Here is a 20,399-nt window from a genome sequence, read left to right as displayed (position 1 = left end):
TTTCACCCTGCAGAGCTATCCTGACAACATTACAAAATCACCAGGCTGCTGTATGGTGAGAAACTTAATTGGCACTCTAAAAAGCAGCTTCTTAAAACTACAAGTACTGTGAACACACAGCAAGGCAATTCTATGCTTGTGTGCTTGCACTTCACCTGTAAATTGTCTTGCACCTCAACAAGAAGAGTACTTATTTCTTCTTAAAGTCTGCGTGCATTAATGCATGACTAGAGACTGAAATGCTTGAAATGCTTGGTTAGTCTTAGAAGTGTGATTAAATATTATTCAGATAATTTATTTCCTTTCTTAATACTAACCAACCAAAGATGATTAAATGGTACTTAAACACTCTGAATCCAAATGTATATGTTTACCCACAGGCTATGTGTGTCATATTTTTTAAACTTTCCCTTGATTTGGCCCTTTTTTTGATCAGTATCACCTAACTCAGATATTTTTAAAGCATACATCACCCTCTAATATCAAAATTTGTCTTTTCCTTTGAAGAACTACTTCTTCTACAACTGCTGAAAAAATTAACAAAAATAAAAGGAAAAGAAAAAGAAAAAGGAAAAGAAAAAAGAAGAGAAAAATGACAAGAAAAAGAAAAAAGAAAGAAAAAGAAAAAAAAAGATAGAAAGAAGAAAAAATGAGTGCACAAGACTACCTGAGCTTAATTATGTTTTCTGCAAGAATAAGAAAACATCCTTGTCTCATCACAGGTCATTTAATCTGAAAGGAAGCTTCTAATTTCTGAAGCAGATGAGAATCCAAATAAAATACAACTGCAAATATATATATACTTTAGGGGAAATCTTAAAAGCAATACATAAATTCTTTCTGCACAATTTTCTTTATAGGAAGAGAGAAATATTTGTTTCCTCTTACTCTCGAAGATGTTATATAACTTTATTTCTAACAAAAGAGTATTAGAAAGAGCTATGTTTTATCTGGCCATACCCTTCCAGAAAGGGTCTTAAAACAGTATGAAAGGAAAGAAAGAAAAACATCCCAGTATGTGCTGAAGTAAATGAGGTGAAATCTATTTTATGTACTTATAGTCCAATCAATGACCTTCATACAAATCCAATAGACACAACTGCACACAGTTCAATAAGCCTGGTAGGCACTCCTGTATTAACATAGTATACAACATTTTGACCTTGTACAATTAGCTACATTAGATTACTTCTCTTTGCAAGTAAAGGAAATTTTTGCTTGCACACATTACCTTCACATATAAAAGAAAACAGAACTTTCTAATGTGAGTACAGTACATTACCAGTAGCTGTAATTGCAACTCTTTTTTTCTAGCTTATCCTGTTGGATTTTTTTTAATCTCACTACACAAATTTTGAAATACACAAACCCTGTTGTTTTTGAAGGTGAAACCCTTGTTTTCTAAATTTCAAAATTACAATCGACTATGACATAACTTCTACACATATAGAATAATTTCCTTTCTGAAAGACTGGAACAAATCTCTAATATACGGTGCTGGTTTGGACTAAGATATAGTTAATTTTCTTAACAGCACCTAGTATGGACTAGGTTTTGGATTTGTGCTGGAAACAGTGTTGGTAACTGCATTTCAGCACTGCTGAACAGTGTTTACGGAGTCAAGGCCTTTTCTGCTTTTCTTTCTGTTTCCACCAGTGAGGAGGCTGGAGGTGCACAGGGAACTGGGAGGGGACACAGCTGGGACAGCTGCTCCCAACTGACCAAAGGGATATCCACTATCATGGGTGTCATGCTCAGCACATAAAGCTGGGGAAAAGTAGAAGGAAGCAGGGATCTCTGGAATGATGCTGTTTATGCTCCTAAGTCACTACGTGTGATGGAGCCCTGTTTTCCTGGCAATGGCTGAGCACCTGCCAGCCAAATGAAAGCGATGAATTAATTCCTTGTTTTACTTCACTTGTGTGCACGGCTTTTGCTTTACCTGTCAAATTGTCTTTATCTCAAGCCACGAGTTTTTTCACTTTTGCTCTTCTGATTTTCTCTCTCTTCCCACCCAGGGCAAGAGGGTGAGTGGCCATGTGGGGCTGAGTTGCTGCCTGGGGTTTAAACCGTGACATAAACGCAGTTCAGTAAACCATTCAATAAACCCAGAAATTAGTTGCACGACAGAAAATAAGTATGAGCTTTAATGAAGCTTGTTTATATTTGCAGTTTGAAGATCTATAGCTGTCCTAGGATGGCAGCCAGGTAATCCATCTGTGAATAACTGAAGTCAAATAATCAAAGCTTTCATTGCTCTAAATTGTCTGTGCAGCCAGACTTTACTGTTTCAAAGTTATCTTTTGAGATTTGTAAAGAAGCAAGAGTAGTTATCCAAAATTGAGCCAAACTGCTACTGTATTTTTCCTGCTACTGAAAACTTCTAATGAAAAATGGACCATCACTTTGCCACTGTTTTTTTGTAGCATAAAAGAAAGGCTGTCTTTAGCTTCTGCTCAGGAAAAATATGGGATGCATCAGTAAGAGGCTCCGGAAAGAAAAAATTCAAAGAGATGGCTATGTATAAGATAAAGTGGCAGAGATTCATGAAACTTTGAAAGAGGAGCTCTGGTTTAAGAATGACTACCAGAGGGAAAATAGTGAGATTCATGATTTGGAGACAGATAGGACTATTGAAAATAGAAGGAAACGCTACATACACAGACTATTCCCTCTTCTGTGTTTGTTCTGAAGCCAGCACAGTGTATCACAGCCATTATATCTAAAAATAGAGTACAACTGAGAAGACACCAGATATAATGGAGGAGAAAATAATGGAAGCTAAGAAAGAGAATACCAGAAGAAAAGTACATCTTGACCTTACACAGGAAAAAATTAGCAATCACAAGACCAAGGAGGAAAAATAAAGCAAAACATTTAAAAAGAAAGTTAATCAGTTATATTACCACAATCATATTAACACCCCTTGTTCCACCTAAACTTTGAGTATAATTACTTCATTTCGTTACTGCTCAAAAAGGCTTGGAGGAAGGTGTGATACAACTTTCCTTTTGCTGCTTTCTGAAATCTTAACCAATAGATTCAATCTAATCAGCAAAAATAATGGCACAACTTTTAGGGTTTTTTCCTTCTCATTTAAATGAGTTTTTCTTGCTTATTCTCTAATATTATTATACTTTTAGCCTAGTAAACATATACTCATAATACTCACATACTCAACATCATCAAATGCTTCAGATTTACTTTTTGCATTCTTTAACTTTCTAAGTATCTTATTTTCAAACAAATTTTCTTAGTTCCAGTAGAAGTTCTTCCACATGGTAAAGAGAAAGTGAAAATTAAAGTTATGTCCACCATAAAATAGAAGCAAAGACCATCCCTACAATACCTTTTCTTTTGAAAGAAAGAAGCAAGGAAGGAAAGAAAAAATTGGGGATACTGTGAGGAAATAGAACAGATATCAAGGTTTGATCCCCGACTATTCATATACCAACTAATCTGTTATTAAAGCATGACATTTCTGAATCACAACACACTCCATTAGTGAAATTTTTCAGATACATGGAATAAATATTAGAAATTACAATTACTGCAAATATTTTCCCCATAGGATCACTCAGACAGCATAAAGAAAACATCATGCCACAATTCCTTCAATTTTCTCAGAATTCAAAGGGAACCATAGGAGCTATTGAATTTACTTGTTTATATCTACAGTATGAGACACTCATTCCACTCATTCTTTTCATTCACATAGGAGGTAAAATCCAGTCCGCTGAAATCAATGAGACTTTTGCTATTGATTTCAATGAAACCACATTTCTGATCAATGTTTGTACTCTCTCTCACGGCTTAGAGAGATTTGTAACAAAAAATCAGGCAAACTACACCACAGGAATCAATTAATTACAGTCATTTTTCATATGGCAGAGGGAAGAAATATTTTGATTCAAAGGGAAGATGGTGATGTTTACCTAGTTCAACAATTTGCATTGAATCAATATGCAGTGTTCATACACAAGTGTTCTGTTCACAATTCTGCTGTTACAGTTGACAATGAGAATATATTTCTTTCATTGATTTGGTTATTTATTGCATTACAGCAACAATCCATAGCCCATTTTCACTGCTTAGGAGAAAAGAATAAAGGACACATGAAATGCTAGCATATGAAAGATCAGTCAAAACATTTTTACAACACTGGAATTATATGTAAATACAAAATGACTACATAACAGGATTATTTATTGAACTTCTAGCCACATATTTTTTTCCTGATTTATGACCATATAGCCGACAGGGTATAAGGATGGGCAATTCCCCCAGCACACTGACTTTCTCAAAGTATCAATGTATTGAACACCCTACTCTAATGTAAAATTTAAAATCCACTCTTAGGGTGCAGAGGTGGCATACACAACATGGCACACAGATTCATGCTCCAGGCTTTATCCAGCCATTACTTGCCCATCTCTGCCTTGAATCCTAAGTGATAGGTAATAAAAGGTTAACCACAAGTAACATTGCAACAAGATGTGCAAGTAAAGCAAGCAAGGTAGCAAAGTAAGCAAGATAACAAAGCCAGTCAAGTAACAAGCGCCATCAAGAGCAAAATAGCAAGTTTTAATGGAACATGCAAACTACAAAATTAGCTAAAAACAAGTTAGGCTGAAAAACAAGAAGCACCAGGCATGCACTGAAAATAGAGATGAAAAGTTCAGACATGAGGAAGACTACAGAAGCCTTCATCAAAAGACCACCAGAAGACTGTTGACCTCCACAGAAGGAACAGAAGAAAATTTCTGCATGTGCAGAAACTAAAATCTGTTATAAAACCATGACATAGCTTTATGCAAATGTGAGTATGTTATTTTGTAATTGTGATAATTTGCATTTGATAACTTTTAAAACGTAACTGAAAACTAAAGAGGATTGAGTTTTTGGTGGAAAGATCCCCCTCACTCCCAGCACTGAATAAACAAACACCTGCTCTGTAGCCATCTGACTACAGAGCTTTATTTTCTCGCCCGGTTTGGGCATCAGTCTAGAGAAGGGCACCACAGCAGGGGTAAGGCCTGAAGCAATGTTCCATGAGGAGCAGCACATGTTCCATGAGGAGCAGCTGAGGGAGCTGGGATTGTTTAGCCGGGAGAAGGCTCCGGGGGGAAAGGAAGGTGTAGCCAGAGGGGAGGTCACCTTCTCCAGGGCAACCAGTGACACGGTGACATATGCGCTAAGCAGCACGAAGGGAGAGTCAGGCTGGACATTAGGAGGCGTTTCTTCACAAAGGGTGATTAGGCATTGGAAAGAACTGCCCGTGGAGCTGGTGGAGCCACTATCCCTGGACGTGTTGAAGGAGACTGGATGTGGCATTCAGTGCCACGATCTGGTTGACAGGGAAGTGTTCGGTCACAGCTTGGAGCCGATGACCTCAAACGAAAGTGATTCTGTGACTACCATTTCGCCGCTGAAAAGCAACCAACAATCCAGAAAGGGCTTTCAGAGAATGGAAATATTTTTTTATCACTTTCGCCCCTGGTCTTCCAGCAGCCGCGAAGCTCTGTGGCTCCCGGCGGAAGGCCAGCAGCGCTGCACTGCTGCCCCCGCAGGATAACGGGGCCCGGCCGCCGCCGCCCGCCCCGCGCATGCGCCCCCGCCCGGCGCACGCGCCGCCCCGCCCCGCCCCGGCGCAGCCCGCGCGGCCCCGGCCCGGCGCGCGCGGCTCCGGTAGGGGCAGCCCCTGCGCGCGCCCGCCGGCAGCGGCCCTGCCTCCCGCGGGTGAGTAACGGCCCTGGCCCCGGGCACGGGCACCGGGGAGGGGCTCCTCGGGGCTGGGAGAGGCCGGGAGAGCAGGGGACGGCGCACGCCCCCGCCCGCCGCTGCTGTCAGAGGGGTCGCGGCGGCCCCCGGGCGGTGCCGTCCCTCCTCTCGCCTGCGGAAGCCTCGGCGCGCCTCCCGCCCGCGGCTGATGCTGCTCTGGTGGCGGGGCTGGCGCTTGGGTGCGCAGAGTGGGAGAGAAGTGTGAACGCTCGGAGCTCGGCGGCTTGCTCGGGGCATGGCAGCAGCGCAGCGAGCTGGGTCTGCTCCCCGTCCTGTCAAGCAGCCTGGCTCTGAGCAGTGTGCCCCGGGGAGCACCCGGTGAGGACTGGCTAAAGGTCGCTTTCTTCTCATGGCCTGCAGCCGCCCAGAATTAGGTGTGTGTGTTTCCATGGCCTTCCGAAGCAGAGAAGGCTGGCATATGGAAGGCAAATACTGTAATGCTGGAGGCTCGCTTACCACGTTTACAGCAAAGAATCCAGAGGATTGTGTTTTGTTACTGCTGCTTTCTTATATTCAAATCACATTTTCTGTTTTCTGGTTGTCAGGTTTCAGATAACTTTTTCTAAATTGGGTAGACCAAAAAGAAATCTTATGTTACTGAAAGTGTTTAAAAAGATGCCTTTTTAGCATGTAACACACCTGTGTTCACAGCTGCATGCCATACCTAATGTCTTCTTACATCTTCAATGATTTTCAAGCTATTTTTTTAAAAGCTTTAGAAAAAATCTTTTAATATACAGAGATTTTTTGAGAAATTAGATTTTTTCTAATATTAGAAACACTCACGAGGTTTCCACACATATGGTCATCCTCTATTGCTTTTTATTCTTTGTGATCTCCAGATCAGAATGTGTTATGTAAATGTGGTGCTTTTAACACTCTTACCGGTTCTCAGTTTAATAAACCTCACCTGATCAATCACTTGGAAACTGAATTAATGTTTCTATGTGCACATCTGCACTGTAGCTCCAGAATCAGGGAGGGCTTTAAGGCCTAGGAGCTTCAGTTCTATCTAGAGCTGATCTGTAACTTCAGAGTTTTCAGTTTCTTTGGGCTGGGAAAACTTTTTTGAAACTAGGCTTAGATAATTTAGCTGGGAAGCTTTGATCCCATCCATGAGTTACCAGCCTCAATTTTTTCTTGGTGACCTTACCCTTGATCAATAAAATCATACTTTCAGAGCTCTCCCCTATGTTGCATTTCCATTTGTTATGGTTAAGGAACATCAAAATAAATAAATTACAGTATTTTCTGATTCTTCCTAAATTAGATAAATCTGTTTTAACTGAACCTAATTTATTTTCATAGTGTACTTCTCTTTTGGAATTTGTAAAACTGAAAAAAGCAACCTACTAGGCAGGGCACTGAAACCTGAGTTGCCTGACCAAAATTATCTCGAGTAGTTAAGCATCATCACCCCTTTCAACCACTTTTTTTAAATTGCTTTTTCTTCATATAGTGGAAAGGACAAACAGAAGGTTTCCCTGCAAAGTAACTTAAGAGTATAGAAGCAGTAGTGAGGGAGAGGAAAAAAAATCACTGTCACGTAAGAGCTTGAGACATTCAATTAAGTTTGCAGAACAGTTAGGAAAATACTTCAGATTTTTTCATAGACCCTTTTCTTTCTTAATGGAGGAGTTGTTCTAAGAAGAATGGCTGGAAATTTTGCCTATTGTGATAAATTCCATGCTATTTATTACCAAAAAAGCCAAATTAATTTGGAACGGAGATGATCATAATGGGATAGATTTACATGTAATTTTGTGCTTTTAGTTCTATATAGTGGCTTACAAACTAAAAAGTAAAACAACTGTTTCAAATCTTTTGGGGTTTTTTGAGAAGGGAACTGGATGTTGAGGAAATACAGGTTTTAACTTTTCCTGGTAAAGCTTCGTATATTTCTAATGTTATGAAGACAGTTACTATCTGTATTCATTAAAGGATAAACTCTGACCTGTTTCAGATGGCTTTTTCCTTCTTTTAAAATTTATTGAGTAGACAAGACAAAGAGCCCAAACTGCTTACATTTTTGTCTGGTATACCCGTATGTGTCAACAAACACAGAGTTTCAATCCAAAAGCTTCCAAATCAGGGTAACTGCATGTAAGATCCTAACCTTCATAAAGCTGAAGTTATTCTGCCTGACTTTTTCCTGCTGAGAGGGTCAACTGCTGTTAGATCCAAGTGCACCCAGAAGTCCAAGGCCAGATACTTCCTAAGTCTATAGGAGTGACATGTACCTCAGTAAATTGTAGTCAGACTCTAACATTTGAATGTCCACGACAAATGCAAAATCACAGCTATGCTTTGTCTAATGACTGTTGAATAAGAAATGTATTATTAAGGTTTTTCCACTTCCAAGAATAAACATAACTTGATGTAGCTGTTTCACAGGTATGTTTGCTCAGTCTGTGTCCCAGTATTGCAGTTCTGCTGTGGCACTAGCATTGATGAGGGTAATTTATCTGTCACTGTCTCTGCAAAGTAGATCTGAACAAGATTAAATGACACATAAAGTGCTGCCAACCTGTAGCTCCTCGATGCAGCTTTTACAATACAGGTGTCTGTGCCAGGTCTGAATTAAGTTGTCATCATTGAGACTGATGGCTCCCCCCCCCCAAAAAAGCCTTTACCATAGATAACACATACTTGTTCTAGAAATTTTGCACTTTGATGCTGAGCCTCTGTATAAGTATAGCAGAAGTTCATAATACAGTATGGTAGACCAAGGTCTGTCTCAGTTCTAGTCAAATGCTAGTAAGCACGCTGCTCATTTTTTAGTATACTTCAATGGTGAATATTCCATTGAAAAAATACTTGTTGAAATAATAACGTGGAGTACCAAGATCAATTGCAGAGACTTGAGACAAATAATTTCATGATAGTGAAGTCTTGATCTAGACTCTAGGAATTGAGTAGCTGATAGGTCAACTGAGAATAAAAAGGAAGAGCTTCTTTGATATGACATAGGAAAACCCAAATGAAAAACCTTGTCAGCATTCCAATTATAGACATTGCAGTCGTGAATTCTTCACAGAAGAGATAAAATAATTGCAGAGGTAGTTTATCTCTGGCAGTCCTGTGTGTTGTTTAATGAAGATCAGTGGCATCTGGGTTAAATTAAATGGAATGCAGTAATGCGTTGGTCAGATGAATAATACCGTTTCCCTAAAAAAAATACTAAACTTTCAGAAAACTTCAGTTTATCTAATCTGAAAATTGAGTTAAATTACCAGGTAGGGGTAGCATAATATACTAGAAAGAAGACTAAAAAGGTAATGAAAAATAACAGGAGCAGTTTGAGTGTATTTAATTTCTTATTAAGATGTTCTGTACTCCAAACAATCTCTGACAGAATTCCAAAATCATGGGATGGATTGTTAGCCATAGAAAAAGAACCCTGTAATTTGATGTAAAGTGATATGAAATCCTCTAAGTATGTATGCTGTAGAATCATTTTCCTTGACAGTAGCCAGACGTATGGTTTCAGAATCCAGTTGGGCAAAATGAACAGCATCATTTTCATAGTCTTGCCTTGCTCCATCAGTTCTTTGTTGGCTTTAGTGCAGTGATACTCATTCAACTGAGTCCACTCTCTAACAAGGTAGAATTGCATTGGGATTTTCATTTTTTAAAACGTTAACTGGGTTTTAAATTTAAAAGTAAATGCATGACCTTACTGTGAAAACTAAATGAATCCCAGAAGAAAGAATAGACAGTAGGATGAGTGGATTAATATTGAAAATGGAAGCAGAAGTTCCCTTTCTGGCAGTGTAACTCCTAATCCAATTCAGGCTGTATTGTTAAAAAGCATATTCTAAAATTGCTTATCTAAAATTATCATAGCAGTAGCAAGCAGCATATTGTGACAACTGAGCTCTATGTTTATGCACTATAACATTGGTAGGAAACTAAGGTCAAATAATTTATAAGTATTTTGAAATTACCTGTGTATCTCAGTAAATTAAAATAAGATTCTAGAATTTGGAGGTCAGTGACAGAAATGCAAATCACAGCTATGCTATGTCTAATGACTCATGTATCAGAAATTTATTCATAGGTTTTCCAGTTTGGTGTTGTCAGTTTTATGCATAATCTTGTTCCACGTAATTCTGTGGTAACCTAAATTTTGTTAATCCTTTTTTCTGGTTCCCTTGTGATAATGTTGTACAGGAATTAAAGTTATAAATAAAGTAATCAGGCCTTCCATTATACTGATTTTTTCCCCCCTACTTTCATGGTTCAAATCTTGCTGTATACCATTGGTCTTGTTTTGAATTTAGCCCTGGAATACTACATGAAGTGTCAGGCAGCTGTGACATTGTATGAACTGGCTGCCAGCAGCTAACTTTCAGGCTTTCTGCTTGAGGTACATCCTTAATGCTATGCTGTTTTTTCCTTGCATGATTCAGAATTTAAAAAAAACTAGATCTGTAAAGTTGAAAATGCTGAAAGCATCATGGTTTCAGATTTAATTTGCTGGAGTATTTTGTTAATATATTGCTTAACAGAACACAAAGTGGTTGGTCTGAAGCCAGTAAATAGGTTAGTAAATAAGCCTGCATTCTCAACATAAGTTGTAGTTCTGTCATACCCCATTTTGTTTTTTACTCTTGTTCTGCTATGTTATTCTCCTTTCATGGCTTCTGCTTTTTTCTTTTGTTTTCTTTACTATTTCTACCTGAACAGCACTTCTAAAACACAATAGTTCTGAAATAGTGTAACCAGAATTTCCATTTCATGGGATTTATCTGGGTTAGGATAAAAATTAAGTTCAAAACTAAAATACTTTATAAAATATTTGAGTCCTTGGTGGTAGAACCTCAGAATGTGACACATGTTCTCAGAGAAAAAAATGGGGTCTTGCTTGTGTACCCCACCCTCCACAAAGTCTGTTAGTTCTGCGGTCAGTGTATGCATCACATTTGTCTGTGTTATTATGTAGAGATTTTATGAAGCATTTCATTCTGCTGAATACAAGGTAATAAGAAATCTGACTTGAAAATATTTGTCTTTTGATCAGTTACAGCCAAAATCCTTCTGTTGGGATTCTGAACTATGACATCATGGCAAGATTTCGCAGAAGAACATGCATCATTTTGTTGCTTTTTATTTTGTTTATTTGCTCTATAATGATGGCTTTGAAGACCCTGAGACCTGACAGAGCTGGCTTTGGGGATCCATTTGGACTTGGTTTGTTGCCAGAGCTTCAACAACGGACAGTGCTCTTAGACAGTAAACAGAATTCTCTGAATAGGGCTCAAGGAGATACTGTAACACGTGCCAGTAATTTGCATAGTATTGCTGTCAATACTATGAAAGCATCTATGTCTTCTGTAAGAAAGCTGGAAGAGGAGCTGTCTTCTCCTAATTACAACTTTCACATATTCTACTATACTTGGTATGGGAATCCACAGTTTGATGGTAAATACATTCACTGGAACCACCCGTTGTTGCCACATTGGGATCCCAAAATTGCAAACAATTATCCAAAGGGAAGGCATAATCCTCCTGAGGACATTGGGGCCAACTTTTATCCAGAACTTGGATCTTACAGTTCCAAAGACCCTACTGTCATAGAAGCCCACATGAAACAAATGCGTTCAGCTTCAACTGGTAATGAATGTTAGCATTTCAGCATGTTGTTCATTTATCCAGCCTTACATATGTGAATGAGCACAACTGATCTATCCTTCTGTTTTTCTGTGTAATTCAGGGAATGTTTGAAACTAGTAAATGTCTTTATATCTCTGAGTTTTAACCCCCAGCTGAAACCTACATCTTCAAAGCTGTGTCTGATGAGCGTAATAGCACAGAAACATAAGAATGGTGTTTGTAATACTGTAGGTACATGTTTTTCATAACTTACTGCTAAACACTGATAACATAAATGAAAATATAGAAACTTTGACTAGATTATATTGCCTGTGTATTTTATTTTTGGAGATGAATACTTCAATTTAAAGAACAGGTTTCAGTAAATCATGCTAACATGGTTAAGGAGCAGTCTGTTCAAATATGAGTGGAGGTTTTTTCTCTGAATGCTCTGTGTGCAATAACAATTATGTATTAATTCATTAATGTCCAAAAGTATCTTTCAATAGAAGTTTATGTTCCCTTTTTCTAAATAAGTTGAACTGTATACATAAGAATATTTCAATATATTTTTTTGTGTCATTCCTAGTTGTTGGGCTTTATGGTCCTTTTTATGTTAATCCTCTTTAAAATAAGCAGTCATATAGGCTAATATTAAACTCTAAACAGCTTCTATAAATGTAGTTAGAGCAACATGACCAAAGCTCATATCATTACTGATACTGCTAATCCCTTTGTATTGAATCTCCTTCATTCACCTAATCATTAAGGTTTAATGTAATTGTTATATTTTGATTAGTGATGTTTACTTGTCTAGTGTTTACTTCTTGATTGTTGTCATCTTGAGGGTTTTGACTTAACATTTATTTGTACAAGGGTTAATACAAACATAGGAAATCTCTCACCCTCTTCAGTAATATAACTCCATCATAACGAGACTGTTGCAGAGACATCTCAGATATAAGTTGCCAGTAAGCCCTGTTTGAGTCTTATCTAAAACAAAATCATGTATGATGGTGTGATGAAGGCAAGGAGGACTCTTGCAGCTTTAGAAGAACATGTGGTGTTTCTCATCCTCTTAATACAGATGTCTAAGAAAGTTGAACTGCTGGTGGAAAACGTGCCAATTACTAGGAATAATGCTTTGCATAATCAAGTTTTTTCGTAACTTCAGTTAGTTTTCCATTTAAAACTCAGCAATGTGAATGAGTAGTTCAGGCTTCCTGTGACACTCTTGGTAACATAACTGAGTCACTTTCATCCTGCTGTTATCCTGACTTAAGGATTTGAGTACAATTGAATTTGTTCTCTTCCATCTAGATGTGACTAACATTATTCATCAACTTTTTTTTTAAAGAATTATACTTGGTTCATTTTTTGTGTACTGTGAGGCTGACTATTTAGTTTCTCCTTTTTCTCTCTTAGCCAGTGTCTCATCCATGAGTATTTTACAGTCACATAATCATTTTTTCTAGCCATTTTTGAGCTTTATCAAGATTTTATGAAAAAAGAAAAATGTAAGTGGTTCTTTCAGCAAATATTGTCTAATGATTGAAGGCATATAAGAGATTGGGGCTACAGGAGTCTCATGCAGTGCTTCCTTGTATTCTTCTTATACTTTACTATTCTTATGAATTAATTTCCTAATATTTTGCAGATTAATACAGTAAATTTTATTCATGAGATTGCTTGGGGAAATTTATTTTTTTAAACCAGGTTGTTTTTTTTTGTAATAGTACATTTTTTTTAGTGACTATTCTGTTTTTAAACATTTATGACACTGTTTTTAGTGTCAAGTCCATCCTTTTTTTTTAATCCTTTTTTTTAGACTCTTGAAGTGGTACGTAACTTTATTTTTTAACCACAGGAAAGAAAAAAAGAAAACGTATAGTAGTCTTTCTCAGGAAAAGACCAATGCAAATGTGAATTTAGGGTCTTTGATCAACAATTCTGTCTCCTGAACTTTTATGTATTTCCTAAAGATGTAAAAGAGGGTCTTGTCAGATGTATTCAAGATACCCAGATTTTTTTGCTGTTCTGCTTGTCCTTTACGCCTTACTCATTTGCATTTAGTCCTTTTCTTTCGTGTGAAATAAAAGATAATTGATAAAATGCAGTACAATTTTGCATTTTGCTTTCCTTGAGCAGACTGTCTCTTGTGATTATCTGTTATTTGTCATTTTCTTTTTGATAAAATGCAGAGAGAATGTGCCTAAGGGTAGTTGAACTCCCTTCTGTGAGTGCAAATTTCTGGTTTGGATATTTGTGTGATTACATATTCACTGTAATTTTTGGTTTCTTTTTCGTAATTTTGGAATTTTTTGTTGAGAACTGTTGGTCAGAAAAGTTGTAATGTTAGTAAAGTAGGTGGAATTTAGACTGTATACTTCCCTACTTCAGTGAATTTTTTAATTTACTGAAATCATTACCTAGTTAAAAAGAACCGCATTGACTTATTCTTCTATATGTTCTAAATAGCATTACCAGCAATATATTTCTAAATCAGTATTTCATGTATTTCTTTCAGACTTAGCTTCTTTTTGATATTGTTTCCAGCTGCACATCTAAAAGATCTAATCTGTTTATCTGACACCATTTTATTTTAGAAGAGAAGGGTCTAGCCTTTCTGAAGAGTGTGTTATTTTGCTTCCTTGGAGAGCATCAGAAAAATTTACAATATAAAAATATGTTATTTGTTGTCTTTTTTCTCCGCAGCACTGGTAACATCCTTAAATTATTGAGAGTTAGTCAAGCATTTTTGAAGATAATAAATTTAAAAAGTAATTTCACATGCTTGGAAGGGTGGATTACACCATATAACTGTACCAGCAAGAAGGAAGGTTGTGGGATTTGAAGTCACTGCTTCTAGTAATAATTGGTTGTTTTGTATTTGAGCCAGAGGTACAATGAAGAAGTATGATGGGGAATAGAGTTCCATAAGATAAGAATCTCCATCACATGCACAGGTCTCATCTCTTGAGTGTTCTAGAACCTGTTTATCTTGATATTCTCTGCCTGTATCATGGCGTAGCTATAATGCCTTAGTGGGGAGCACTCTTTTCCTCTTGCATAACCCGGTGCTTGGAATGCTGTGCTGAAAAGTGTGAGGGAACAGCTCTTAAGTGTTAGGCTTAGTACACTGGGTACAGATTTGTTCCCTTGATAGATAATCTAACCACTGTTTGTTTTGCAGACCTACAAAGAGAGGAGTTAAGATCCACTATGAGAATACTGAAATTTTGTAACTGATTAAAAAGTAATTTGATATTCTGATTTATTTTAGGTAGATTTCACATCAATAATTGTAACTGATTACAATGTTACACTATACTTGTAGTATGTTAACACGATTTAAAACTCAAATTTTGTATTTTCAGGTGTAATAGTGCTTTCATGGTACCCACCAGGTATGGCTGATGAAAATGGAGAACCAACTGATGATTTAGTGCCAATTGTTTTGGACTATGCACACAAATATAACCTAAAGGTAAAGTATTTCTAGATGCATATAATAGGACGAATTAGAAAAGTAAACCTTGCTATTATACTGCGCTTCTTTTTAGTCGTGGAAGCCTTTGAATTGCCCTGAATTTTGGCAGGACCTGAATAATATTCCCTTATAAGCAGAATAAATATTGTAATCTGCTGTAGCATGCAGAATCTAAGGTATAGTGTTGTGGATGTTTATTTTTTAAATTTCTTTTCAGAAAACAGTTTATAAAATAAAACATTATGTGGTTTTTCAGTGAGTCCTGGGAGTTGAGGGAAGTATTACATATTCCAAAATACTGTGAAATACAGTGAGCTATAAACTAAGGAGCTTTGAGAAAGAAGAAAGACTTATATTCATTTTGCATTATTTCATAACTTGCTAGCACCTGATCATAGAGTTCAGGAGCAAACATCTATGAGGAATAAAGGCAGATTTGGAGTATCTAGTTTGAATGAATGTCTTTATTCCAGAAGGTACCAGAAACACTTGCCTTGGACTGTAAGGTCAGAGACATGCTGCTCAGACTTTAGGGTTACTTAAGAGGATGACAAAATAGAAAGGTTAAGTTATTGACTTCTTAAAATAGGTGAAATTCCAACTCAGTTAAAGATTACATGAATTGAGCAGTAGAATATTGAATTGTGGTTTGGATTTTGTTTTAGAGTAAAATTTGTATTTCCCTCTTTGATAATGAAAATGTTTATATCATTTTAATCTCTCCCAAGTAATAAATTTGAGTTTTTGAGTAGCTGCATGTTTCATCTCTGGAGTGTGCTATCTGTACTGTGTACTGAAAATGCAGCCTGTTCATCTGCTCAGGTTTTAGTTGGTTATGCAAGTTGCAGATTCTCAGTGAAATTTCCTGTCACTGGGTCTAACTGTAGATTCTTTAGCAAGCAGTAGGAAAACAGGATAATTAAATCAGATTTGAAGTCATTTTGAAACTGTTAAAAATACTGTGAGATTTGCATTATATGACATAGGTTACACTCTATCTAATAATTTGTAAAAAGACAGAAAAGTATGTTATCCTTTCCCAGAACTTTCAGACCATCGAATAGAGTTTGCTCTCACCTAAAAAAATTTGTTAACATTCAAGTCCCAAAGGAGTCAAGGCCAAATGAAATAAGCTATCAAGGAAAATACAGTAGTGTGTAATAGTATGATAATGGTTGCAGTGTGGATGAAGCTGCTGTTACCACTTGGAAGAATTACTGGAATACAGATATCAGTATACATATTGCAGGAAATGCTACCTTACTGTAATGTTTTTAAGCATTCTTGCACTAGTAAGTTATTACAATAAGTGTTAGGAGTCTCAGTAGACCAAAGCCAATATACAAAATAAGTTTCTGTTATGTCTGCAAAATAGAAGTCTGGGAGAAGATATGCCCTTTTGATTTGCCTGATTTTGATAGTTGGAACTGAAAGATGAAATTCTAGTGCTCTTCATCCTCTACTGTCAGTCTTAGTGATTTAGTCTTAACACTATTTTTCTATAGTTTCTATTTAATAGAGAGAGAGATTGGCTCTGCAATGGAAATTTTCTGCTGTTACAGAGTTGTCAAAGATTTTATTAAATACATTCTGCTCTAAAATTGCTTCTGAAAAAGTTGTTGCTTTGATTAATGTAATGTATTCTTCCATGATTGTCTATTTGAAAACAAATTCATTTTTACGTTGGAATTCACACATACTGGTTAATCAATTCCATAAGCTCCAAGTTGACATTCAGAGCAATAGCAGTATATTATATTAGATTTAGTTCTAAGAGCTTGTTGCTGTTCATAAATCTATAAAATTTTAAATTAAAGTTTTCATTTCCCATATTTCAAAATGTATTTTGACTCTGAAAACTATCCTTGGAGCATTATGTTTAGCAGATTTTAATACATTAGTTAGAAATTAAATATTAAAATGTTTCACTAGTTTATCCGTTCTTGGACATTCAAATAGATAATATTTTATTTTAAGTTTTCTGAAGCATGATCACCATTTACTGTAGTCTAGGGTAAACAAAAGCAGTGTTCTGTTTTAATGTAAAAAACCTAAGTATTTAATGCCAAACTTCCTGGAATCTAAAGCTTCTAATGTCAGTAGTGCAGGAGTTGTACTAGGGTTGGATTGGATTATTTTCAGTAGGGACTGATGAAATGTTTGGTCTGTAAAGAATTATATTTTTTTTGTGACTGGTACTTGCTTCATATAATACCCAATGCTCATATATTCAGTAGTGTTTTAAGTTTGTGTTGCTCTTAAATTTTCATCTTTCAGGTCACTTTTCATATCGAACCTTACAAAGACAGAGATGATCGCAGCATGTACCACAATGTCAAGTACATCATTGACAAGTGAGTTTTTTCAGAATGGTTCCCTTGGGGTTTCTTACCTGCTGGTTTAGGGGACTTCTGTGTATGAACTTCTATATTAGAATGTCTGCTGGGACTGAAGAGAACTGAAAGGAACTTTGTTCATATTTCAGTGCTGCTTCAGTCTGTTTTTTAAATACTGAAATATGAATTTTACATAGATTCTCAATTTAAATTGCTTTCAACATTCTTTAGTATCACAAGTCATACTTTAAATACTTCAGATTAGCAACATGATCTGTAAATTAAATAAAATGTACATTTTGATAGTGACAAACCAGCAGATAGTTTTATTGTGTTGACCTCTGACTTTAATTGATCTTGACAAATTCTGTACAGCTACTATTTGTTTTGCTTATCAGTGCTGCTTAGACTATCTTTAATTCATCCTGAATAAAAGAATTGCCCTTCATAGGAAACAGATAACTATAGTGCAGTTTGACACTAAGTTACTGTCCCAGTTTAACCCCTTCTCATCCCCCAGCACTGGGGAAGAGAATCAGAACAAAGATAGACTTTGTGGGTTGAGATAAGAGCAGTTTAATGATTGAAACAATATTATAATAACTACGCCAGTAGTATTATTAAGAATGTTAATGGAAGGGAGAAGGAGAGAGAGTAACAGAACCCAAGATGAATTGCTTACCACCTACAGAGCAGTGCCCAGCCCTGGGCAATGTTCAGTCTCCTTCCAGGTAGCTCCTTCAGTTTATATATGGGCATGACATTATGAAGTGTGGCATGTCTCTTTGGCCAGCTCAGGTCAACTGTCCTGGCCTTGCTTCCTCACAGCTTCTTGTGCAGCTCCTCACTGGCACGGCAGGAGGCACTGAGAAATCCTTGGCTTAGGGTAAGCACTACTTAGCAGCAGACAAAATATCAGTGTGTTATCAGTTTTATTCTCATGCTAAATAAAAAAAAAAAAGCCACATCACTGGACCAGCTATTACAAACATTAAATCTGTCTGTGCAAAACGGGACAGCTACTAATTTGTAGTAGTTTAAAGGTTCTTTAAAGAGTCATTATTTGATACTTCAGCAGAGACTGGACTGAAAATGGATGTGATGTGCTGTGTTTCAAAGTCTGTGTCCTGTTTTTTAAATTAATTTTTGGGAAAAATCTTCAGCTTCGATTGTACAACATTGTTTTCCAAATGGCAAATTTTGCTCTAACAATCTTGTTTGCTTTATAGATATGGAAGCCATCCAGCCTTTTACAGGCATAAGACCAGCACAGGCAGACTTCTTCCCATGTTTTATGTTTATGACTCTTATGTAACAATTCCTGAAATATGGGCAAATCTGTTAACTGTCTCTGGATCCCAGAGTATTCGAAATACTCCCTATGATGCATTATTCATTGCACTTCTTGTAGAAGAAAGACATAAGCATGACATTCACAGAAGTGGTTTTGACGGAATGTACACGTATTTTGCCACCAATGGCTTCTCCTACGGCTCATCTCATCATAATTGGGCAAGTTTAAAAGCCTTTTGTGATAGTAACAACTTAATGTTCATTCCAAGTGTGGGGCCAGGTTATATTGATACCAGCATCCGACCATGGAACAACCACAACACTCGGAACCGTGTCAATGGGAAGTACTATGAGACTGCCTTCAGTGCAGCCCTTCTGGTGCGACCAGAAATTATTTCCATTACATCTTTTAATGAATGGCACGAGGGAACTCAGATTGAAAAAGCTGTCCCTAAACGGACTGGGCAGGTGGTTTACCTTGATTATAAACCCCATAAACCAAATGTTTACCTAGAGCTTACTCAGAAGTGGTCTGAGAAGTACAGAAAAGAACAAGAACAGTGGCTTATGTGAGCTGTCTCAGCTGCAGTTGTTTCCTAATGCATTAACTGTATTGAGAAAGAAATTGAGAGGTGAAGAATCTGTTACTGTCTTTATTATATCTTTTGAATGTATATGCACTACTACTGAATTTTAATTTTGAAAAGTAAAAAGATTATGAGACTATTGGCAATTCTGTCTTACTGGATATTTTAGTTCAAAAATATTCAGGGAAAGCTGTTTGTTGTTCAGTTGTTTTTGGTTTTTTTAACTTCGTAACTTGCATGCTGAGTTTTCAGAACATCTGCATGGAATAACGCTACATGACCAAAGTATAACAAAAAACTGGCACAGTTTCTTCCTTCCTTTATTCCTGTGGTTATGTTTCTAATCATACTGATGCTGTAATCTAAATCTTCATAGCTTCTTGCAGGATGCATGTCTGCAGTGTATGGAATAATCTGCAGTTACACTTTTTGATGCTTTGAATATGGAGTTCTTGACATAAGACTAGCGTGTGGTAGAAGCACTGAAGAGTTATGTGTGATGCAACACCACTGGGTTTTGTTTTAAAAAAAAAAGGTATTTGAAAGAAAGTTCCAAAGAACTGCTGAATGATTTCTAGTTTACATACATTTTTTTGTGTTTGGTACATGGTGTAGACTTTTGCAGATTACTGGACACCAACCAGGAACAATTTTTTTCTCTATTACTTTGAATTTATTAAAAAAAAAAAGTTTGAATTAGAATGGAAAATATTTTTGAGGGGGAAAATTCCCCTGAAGATGCAAAAAGTTTAAAACTTCCATTGTTGCTTATTTTCTCCTAATGGACTGCATACACAGACCTAGTGTACTTTTTTAAATTTTTAAAGTTTCTAAACCCAGTATCTTACTAGTCCTACAAAAAGTTAATTGTAGGAAATACTTTTTTTATTTCTGACTTAGGAGCAATCTAGTTTGGTAGCAATGAGAGCAACTACCCATTTGTTTAATTTGGAATCTGAGATTTCTTTTTCATCTAGTACATTTAGTTATTCCAGGATTCAGAATTGTAGATACTAAAATCCTGCTGTTACTCAGATAAGCACCCTACCAATGCTACCTGTAAGGCTGTGGTGTGGCTGGAAATTACTGTTTTTAGTCCTAAGAATCTCACCTGTCAAATGTTGTGATTAAGTGGCATTTTTTATAAGGTTTGAAAGGTTCAGTCACACAGACATACCTCCTCAGCAATAAATTTTTTTGGGATTTTCATAGAATTTCTTAACAAAGCCATGAACTTTGGAATAGTAGAAATTGTAGTGTTTTGTTTAATTGCAACAAGCGTTTAATCCTAGCACAAATGGATTCTTTGTTAGTTGT

The 20,399-nt window shown here is 36.7% G+C and overlaps 1 protein-coding gene across 1 annotated transcript; it reads left to right on the top strand.

Moving 5' to 3' along the window:
- Window positions 1-5,650: 5,650 nt before the first annotated feature.
- Window positions 5,651-19,221, top strand: MANEA (mannosidase endo-alpha). Its single transcript, XM_088162032.1, has 5 exons — window positions 5,651-5,739; window positions 10,805-11,397; window positions 14,754-14,863; window positions 17,144-17,220; window positions 18,432-19,221. Exons 2-5 carry the CDS (start codon window positions 10,848-10,850, stop codon window positions 19,066-19,068), a joined length of 1,374 nt encoding a protein of 457 aa, XP_088018158.1. The 5' UTR covers window positions 5,651-5,739; window positions 10,805-10,847; the 3' UTR covers window positions 19,069-19,221.
- Window positions 19,222-20,399: the final 1,178 nt, after the last annotated feature.

Source organism: Sturnus vulgaris, chromosome 3 (assembly GCF_052056855.1).
Source record: "Sturnus vulgaris isolate bStuVul1 chromosome 3, bStuVul1.hap1, whole genome shotgun sequence".
Taxonomy (NCBI): Eukaryota; Metazoa; Chordata; class Aves; order Passeriformes; family Sturnidae; genus Sturnus; species Sturnus vulgaris.
Note: the sequence above shows the minus strand (reverse complement) of the source record. Positions and strands in the feature narration are given on the sequence as shown.

Bases quoted from the DNA above. Each gene is read 5' to 3' on its own strand.
- MANEA (XM_088162032.1), top strand. From the start codon at position 10,848: ATGGCAAGATTTCGCAGAAGAACATGCATCATTTTGTTGCTTTTTATT. The intron at 11,398-14,753 runs GTAATGAATGTT...TTGTATTTTCAG, and splicing joins AATGCGTTCAGCTTCAACTG to GTGTAATAGTGCTTTCATGG. The intron at 14,864-17,143 runs GTAAAGTATTTC...TTCATCTTTCAG, and splicing joins CACACAAATATAACCTAAAG to GTCACTTTTCATATCGAACC.